At 39.4% G+C, this 8,205-nt stretch overlaps 1 protein-coding gene across 2 annotated transcripts in view; it reads left to right on the forward strand.

Moving 5' to 3' along the window:
- The window catches only part of adgrl4 (adhesion G protein-coupled receptor L4), a 34,008-nt gene extending 32,532 nt beyond the window's left edge, over positions 1-1,476 (forward strand). The window contains exons 15-17 of one of the 2 annotated variants that reach the window (XM_014168617.2): positions 237-405; positions 659-760; positions 950-1,476. In XM_014168617.2, the coding sequence (XP_014024092.1) occupies positions 237-405; positions 659-721 (232 nt within the window). In that variant the 3' untranslated portion in view covers positions 722-760; positions 950-1,476. 2 annotated transcript variants of the gene reach the window in all.
- The last annotated feature ends 6,729 nt before the right edge of the window (positions 1,477-8,205 follow it).

Genomic DNA, 8,205 nt, shown 5'->3' on the forward strand with positions numbered 1-8,205 from the left:
AGTGTTTGTTGAGGAAAACTCAACATGTGTAAAAAAAATAAAAAATAAAGATGACTACAGTTAGTAAAATTGTCACACAGAAGTATTGAATATTGAGCAGATACTTTACTTTAGGGCAGAACTTGAGCTACAAACGTTAGCATTAAGCTGATTGTATGAGCCTTAGTTAAGCACACATACTGTACATCAAGTCAGAATATGGCTAACAATGACAAAACCATATATGGTCCTTCCAGGTCCTGTGCTCGTGGTGCCCTTGCCCTTCTGTTCGTCCTGGGCGCCACCTGGACATTTGGCGTGTTGCACATTCTCAACGAGACTACCCTCACAGCCTATCTCTTCACCATTGCCAACGCTTTCCAAGGGATGTTCATCTTCATCTTCCTCTGTGTGTTGTCCAGAAAGGTAAAACCTTTCTCTCAAATAGGTTCATAATTATGGGCAGAAGTTTTTCCTGACCACATGACCTGACCAGGAGAAACGCAGGGCGCAGAGTTTTGCCTGGACATATCATATGGTCAGGAGATAAACAACTTCTGGCCCTATTTGTAATTACTTTAGCATTCCTTCATTATAAAAATGTCATATTTTACCTCATCCACACACTGATGCTAACTAATGCGTGTAATACATTCGCCATTCCATTTGACTTTACCAGATCCAAGAGGAGTATTACCGGCTGTTCAAAAATGTGCCATGTTGTTTTGAGTGCCTGAGATGAACAAGGCTGCGAAATCCAGAGGGCCCATCATCAGCAAAGGTTACTGGAGACTCTGGAGTCTTTTTTTTTTTTTAAGTAGAGTACAGCACTGCAATATCTTTACCCCCATGTATGCTTTGTTTACCAGGCAAAGAGAATAATAATGAGAACAGACTTGTTCAACTGATGCAAATTGTTCAAGTAGCAAAGAATGTTTTGTGTTTAAATCTCTTTTCTCCTTCTTGTAAGATTGACTTAAAGGTAGACTCTGGGAGATGACATTGCCACAAGCAGCACCGCAGATATTGCGATAAGCGAGATGCAAGACTTCTCTCTCTCACACACAGTCGCATGCAGTATCTGAGCATGTGCACGGGTTCGCTTCACCACGGGCCCAAAACAGCCGAGTTGTTGCTGAAATTGACCCACTATGCTTTTTACATCTACGTCATATCGCTGAGTCGACCTTTAATATTCTACATTTTGACTTGTGAGAATTTTTGGAGGGTTAGTTTTTTAGCACTAAACATTTCACTGTCTCATCTTAAACCTAGAATCTTACTTCTGTTCTATTTTTTTCTAATGACTGAGCATTCTCACATTACTTAACAGTTTCTCAGATACCTTATTAACTTGGTGCTCACCAGTTTGCACTTCTGTTTTCTATCAAAATCTCTCTTCATTGTTAGCAGATGGAGGATGAGGGTAGTACACCAACACGGCATGGTATGGCCTATTAAGTATTTACTTTTAATAAAGATTCAGCTTTTTCAGTATGTGTGTCATAAGTTTGTAAATTATTCAAGTTAGTCAAAAACAAATCAAATGCATTAAAATATAGATATAATGACCTCTTCTGAACGTTTCCCACTTTGTAAAACCTAAAGGTGTTTTCTTTATCTTCTCATCCCTTTAACAGAAGTTATTTGTGACCTGTTTCAAGAAACTAGGCATATGTCACGGGTCACTACTTCACAGGAGAGCCATTTGAACCTAAACAATTTTTTTTATCAAAACGTGTTTTTTGGCTGGCTTGCTAGCTAACGTTATGTGTATGCTCTCCACTTTCTGGAGGACCGAGTTTCGAAACAGTGGAATTTGAGTATGATAGCTAAGGAGATGGCAAAAATGCCTGTCTCTGGATTACATCTTCAAACTAAGGGCAACCATGACATCCGACAGGAGATGGTCCATCCATGATGCATAAGATAGTCTAGCTAGCTACATTTACAGATCTTACACATTTCTAATTTTGACAGTCTTTTCATTTCAAGTTAGTGTACTGTTAGCTAGCTAGCTAACGTTAGCTATCTAGCTCGCTAGCTAACGTTACATGTATGATCTTATTATGCGTATCTCAGAGCCATTTGCTTGACTAGTTATAGCCTAATGTTAGCTACTTAATATTGAACCTGGTTAGTTAGCTACCTGCAGATTCATGCAGGGTAGTAACATCATGAGTTGGATTATGTTTCATTGTTTACCTAGCTAGCTAAATGTCTTAACAAAAGACTCTCGTTTGAGTGTGCCAGAGTGCAGAATAACTGAATTTATAAATGCTCAACACCCATTGAATAGGGCCGGTGTCAGTAAACATCGGCAAAAGTGTAATTAAATTGTTGCCAGCAGCACAGTTGCAGTCACCAACACTCTAGATAACATGAAAACAGCCTAACCAGCTCTGCTAGGTCAAGTAAAATGGTCAGAGTGGGGTGTTCTCTCATTATGTGTCTGGAAGTAACTAGCAAGCTAGCCAATGTTAGCCAGTTAGCTTGGGTGCTTGACTGCTGTTATGAGGTTAATGTTCAGATCAACCCTGCTCATTAGCCAGAGCATCCAGTGTGCGCTCTAAACGCTCCGAGAGCAAAACACTCTGAATTTACAAATGGACAATCTGACAGTCTGGATAAAATAACAGCCTAACCAGCTCTGCTGGGTCGAGTAATGTTCAATGAGTTGTTCTCTCATTTGTGTCTAGAGTAGCTAGAAAGATACCTTGGGTGCTTGAGTGCTTTAAAAAATATGAACAAAATAAATACAAAAACAGAAATCTACAAACAAAAGTACATAAAACCTAACAGACAGGGGTATTACATATCAAGATACGTTTTCAACTTGTCAAAGTTTTATGGTACGTATTGTTTTTACACTGATAATTTCAAAATAATATTTAAATTCTGTCTTAAACAATGTGAAGAGGGATTTGTTCTTCCCCGACTTCATTTCATGGATAAAGAATCTGCCATGAAAAATAAACTAATTAACAATGAAAGTTAAATCAGGGTCCATATAATTTGTATCAAAATAAATCAGTCTTTCAAATTAACATTAATAGTAGTTTCTTTTAAAATAAGATCTTCTAACTCACTCCACAATCTTCTGACATAAGAACAGTCCCAAAATAAATGGACAAGAGTCTCTGGGTCACAACCACAACATCGGAGTATAATAAGTATTTTACAGGGGTGCTTCACTGCTGTTAGTACAGAACGCTTGGATCAACCCTTAAAGAGATGGGTGGGACTAAAGGTTAAGAGGGTGTGAACGATGCTAAATGGGTGTAGACAAAAAAGGGGTCTCCAGTAGTAGTACCAAAACATTCAAAGGCCATTTTCTCAAATCTGAGATTACAAGTTTATCAACTTTAAAAACAAAAGGACTTTCCCATTGTTCCTCAACTGTAGTGTTTGATATACCATTTTGTATCTCTGAATCTCTACTTTTATCCTATGTAAAAAAAACTGAATTTCAAATTTTCCTAATTAAGATCGATTTGAGCCAGTCAGTCACATTCGTTTTTGAAAAAAATCCTCAAGTGTGAGGAGCTTTGAGAGGGATAACTTGGCGCAAATTCTTTTTTATGAGCAAGAGAGGAGTTTTTGTATGGAGGTCAAATATAATGCCTTATTTGCTACGTGAGGTTTATTTGATCGTGCATCTTCACGGAATGGCATTAGTTGGATTTCATTTTCTGTTATCTTTGTCCTAACAGTTGATACAACTTTCACATGCTTGACACATTTTATCATACCTTTGTTTGGTTTTAGTGTGTAATAGTATCCGGTTTTCTCTTGATTGTGTCCTGTTTTGTCATTATTCAGCACTGTTGTTGAGTACAACAGCTGTATAGGTGCATTATCTTGCACAGAGGGAGGGAGTACCCGTCTCACTTTGTTCACGTTTTCTTTGCAAGCAACTTGTTTGCCAATGACAGTGAAGTGAAGAAATTGTCCATGGTGACATTGCTCCCCTTGCCAACATAAGGTTCCACAAGCCTCATCACCACATTCTCCGACACTCACGCCTACTAATCGATGTGGATATTTTCCCAGAGATTGAAAGCTATTCAACATCTACAATTATGAACGTTTTTGCTGTGTAGTCTATTCCAAGTAGGCCAGAGTAGACTGATAAGACTGCTTTGATTTGGTGAACTGATATAGGGTACATACCATTTTAAGATTAGGCGTATAATTAGAATGGATCAATACAATAGAATGGCCTGCCCTGTTCTTCTTCACACTTGGTGATTACATAATTATGCATCTTTCACTTCCCCTTGCTTATCAACTCACCCATTCTCCCCATCATACTTTCATTTATTTAATCTGTTATGTGTGAAATTAGTTTCGGTGTAGTTTAGGTTCAGTTTCAAGGCAATTGTTGAGGCGATTATCAGCTGGGCACTGCAGTTTCAACTCTCGGAAGAGGATTCTAACAACGGCAGGTTGTTATATAGCCTTATTTAGGAAAAGTCAAGGATGGAGGGGGGTATTAGTAAAAAAATTGCAGAGTAATAAAATAATTAAATCATGAGCAGTCAAAATGACTGCTTAGCGGTTTTAGTGTTATGGCATATTGTCAGCTACAGATGAATTTAAATGTGACAAGAATCTTATCAAAATAACAACACAAATGTTGTTTTCAGGAACCTCTACATTTGTCAAATGTAGAACCAAACACTAGCACATACTGCATCAACACCTGATATAAACTTCAATATTACTCCATTCAAATTCAATATTTTTTATGTCCATCAGAAAATAGTCCATAGTTTTCCTGCGGTAGGACAGGGTTGGTGACATCTTGAAACCAAACACTGACCCTGGTGTTACAGACTACATGTGCTATGCAGAGGCAGGGGAAATCACCCAACTCTCAGGGAGTTCTGGGAGTACGATCCGGCCAGCATGCAGGACTGTGATCAAATCCTAGTCAACAGCACCGCCACCATATGTTCCTGCAATGACCTCACACACTTCGCCATTCTTATGTCCTCTGGACAGGCCAACGTAAGTGTCCACAGCATCGATATGAATGTATTCCAATCCACTGTGAATGTCTCGTTGGTAATCTAAATGTCTTGGATCAAAGGCAAAATTGAATTATTATCTTTGATGATATCCAATTGGTGGTTACTGTCTTGTCCCATTGCTGCAACTCCCGTGCGGACTTGGGAGAGGCGAAGGTCGAGAGCCATGCGTCCTCCGAAACACGACCCCGCCAAGCCGCACTTCTTTTTGACACACTGCTCACTTAACCCGGAAGCCAGCCGCACTAATGTGTCAGAGGAAACACCGTACAGCTGGTGACCAAAGTCAGCGTGCATGCATATGTCCCACCACAAGGAGTCGCTAGAGCGCGATGGGACAAGGACATCCCGGCCAGCCAAACCTTCCCCAACCCGGATGAGACTGGGCCAATTGTGCGAAGCCTCATGGGTCTCCCGGTCTCGTCGATTGCAACACAGCCTGGGATCAAACCCGGCTCTGTAGTGACGCCTCTAGCACTGCCTTAGACCGCTGCGCCACTCGGGAGGGCTTATCTTTGATTTTCAATAGAAAACACTAGCTAACTTGTATCTATTATTTTTTTTAAAGGGCACTGGAATTGCACAATTTTTGTTTATTCAGATAGCGCAGAAATATAGGCGAATATAGGGTAGGAGGAGATAAAATGTGAATGGTGGCCATAGGGATTTAACCCATAACCTTTAGGACTCTATGCTTAGTATTGGGGGCTTTACCACTCATGCACACAGGTGCACTACACTGAGAGTACAAAACATATTGGGAACACCTGCTCTTTCCATGACATAGACTGACCAGGCGAATCCAGGTAAAAGCAATGATCCATTATTGTTGTCATTTTAAATCCACTTCAATCAGTGTAGATAAAGGGGAGGAGACAGGTTAAAGAATGATTTTTAAGCACCTGCATTAGGAGTATGTGTCTGTATTATTTTTCTGTATCATTGCTATGATTACGCCACTAATAGAATCTATGCCCTAATGTCTGTGCCAATAAGAGTGAAAACCAAGTTAAGATGGGCATAAACAAGTTAGAAGCAAGACAAAGAGATAATGGTGGCTGAATGCCAAAGGGTATTAATCATTAACATAAAGAGGAGTGACTATATATGTGATGTAAGGATGAAACTGTATAAAAGGAGTGTGCCGAGACTGGGAAGACAGTTGCTCCATGGACCAGCTCGGCTTGTTACTTTGTAATAACGTTTACTTTGAATTCAAAAGTTCCAGTATCTGAGAAATATTATTTGACCAATATTTCTATGACATATGATAAAGCATTACTTTTTACTGTTCTAATTACATTATTAACCAGCTTATAATACCAATAAGGCACCCTGGGGGTTTGTGGTACATGGCCAATATACCATGGCTAAAGGTTGTTAAATCTACGTTCATTGGAAAATATTTTCTCTTGCCACGTATTCAAATTCCTTTTCACGTCATGTCATAGCTTGCAATAATTATTTTGAGGATATAAATATAAGTATAAATATGGCAACTCCTCTCTTACCGTGGGGAAAGAAATAGGGCTCGTTTTCAGGCCTGTGGGGGGGCTAGAAATTGGGCAATTTGTTTTAGCTTGACCTGGGAACCCTGCTAGAGACAGCCATTAGTTGAGTTAAGAGAGCTACTATTAACTCGTTGTACATTATTTTTAGCAAAATAATCATTCTGGTCGACCAAGGGTATTTCTCAAAATGCATACTACCGTGCTCCGAGGATGCGAAATTGGAGCATGGGAAGGTCGTAGTATCAAAGTATGCGAAAAGAGAGCACGGAAGGCACTTCTCGAATGCGTACTCGGTTTGTAAATATTTTGAAGAAATGCGTCGATGCAAGCTTCAACGGAAAGTAGGCAAAGAAATATGACGCAACAATGTAAAAAACAATGCAAAATGTATTGAAATCAGTGGAGGAAATTATTTGAGCTGAAGCAAGAGGAAAAAAACTCAGAATTCGGATTAAAATGTTGCCTATTCACATCTCATATGTTGCCTGACTACAATATTTTATCTTGATACGTTATTAAATACATGCTGTGTCAATTTTGGCATGCTTATCTGCCTACGTACCCTAGCCCCATAATCAATCAATAGGGCTAACTGGCTAGCTACTAATGTTAGCTAGCCAGATAGCCACAAAGAATTGTTAGCTAGCTACTCACGAAGAAATTCCATCTTGCATAATATTAGTTTTAGGTCATTTTTGCTGGTTATCTGGTTAGCTACATTATTGCGATTCGCATATAGCTAGCTGATAGTTATGAAGTAAAACGGTTGCTTTGTGTATATCGTCTTTTGTCTCTATTGCCATTGTCCTGGCTGGAAGACAGTAGAGTGAATGGCTAAGTCCCAAGTCCATAAGTCAATAGGGCTAACTGGATAGCTAAGTAGCCACAAATAATTGGTAGCTACCCATGAAAAATGTACATCTACCTTGCGTAACATTAGTTTTAAGTCATTTTTGCCTGTTTAACTAGCTGGCTAGCTAGATTATTACAATTCGCATATTTAGCTGATAATGATGCCGTAAAACGTTTGCTTTGTGTATATCTTGCTTCATCTATTGTGGCCATTTTCCTGGCTGGAAGAAGGTTCAGTGAATGGGGAGGTGAAGTGTAAGGTAATACAGTAGGGGGAGTGTGAATGCTTCTCAAATGTCATGTTTTATGCATTCTCCACACTCTCATCCTAGAAAGAACGTACTCAAGAGAACGTTGTCGGAGAATGCACTCGGAGCATAAGTGTGGAGCACGGCAGAATGCTTAGAGAAACACCCACTGTTCCTGTTTTATGACTGACAGGATTTGTTCATTTCTGACACCAATTTAATTCCACGGAATTAGGCAAATTAACCGATAGACTGATATCCATGACCAGTCAAATATATTTTCAGCTGCTAACCAACTAACAATTAATGAATTATTGTTGATCCAGTTCTCTTATCACAGCCATTAAACTCTGTAACTGTTTTAAAGTCACTGTTGGCCTCATGGTGAAATCTCTGCGCGGTTTCCTTCCTCTCTGGTAACTGAGTTAGGAAGGACGCCTGTGTCTTTGTAGTGACTTGGTGTATTTATACACCATCCAAATTGTAATTAATAACTTCACCATGTTCAAGGGGATATGCAATGCCTGCTTTTAAATTGTTACCCATCTACCAATAGGTGCCCTTCTTTGCGAGGCATTGGAA

Source organism: Salmo salar, chromosome ssa23, assembly GCF_905237065.1.
Source record: "Salmo salar chromosome ssa23, Ssal_v3.1, whole genome shotgun sequence".
NCBI classification, from domain to species: Eukaryota; Metazoa; Chordata; class Actinopteri; order Salmoniformes; family Salmonidae; genus Salmo; species Salmo salar.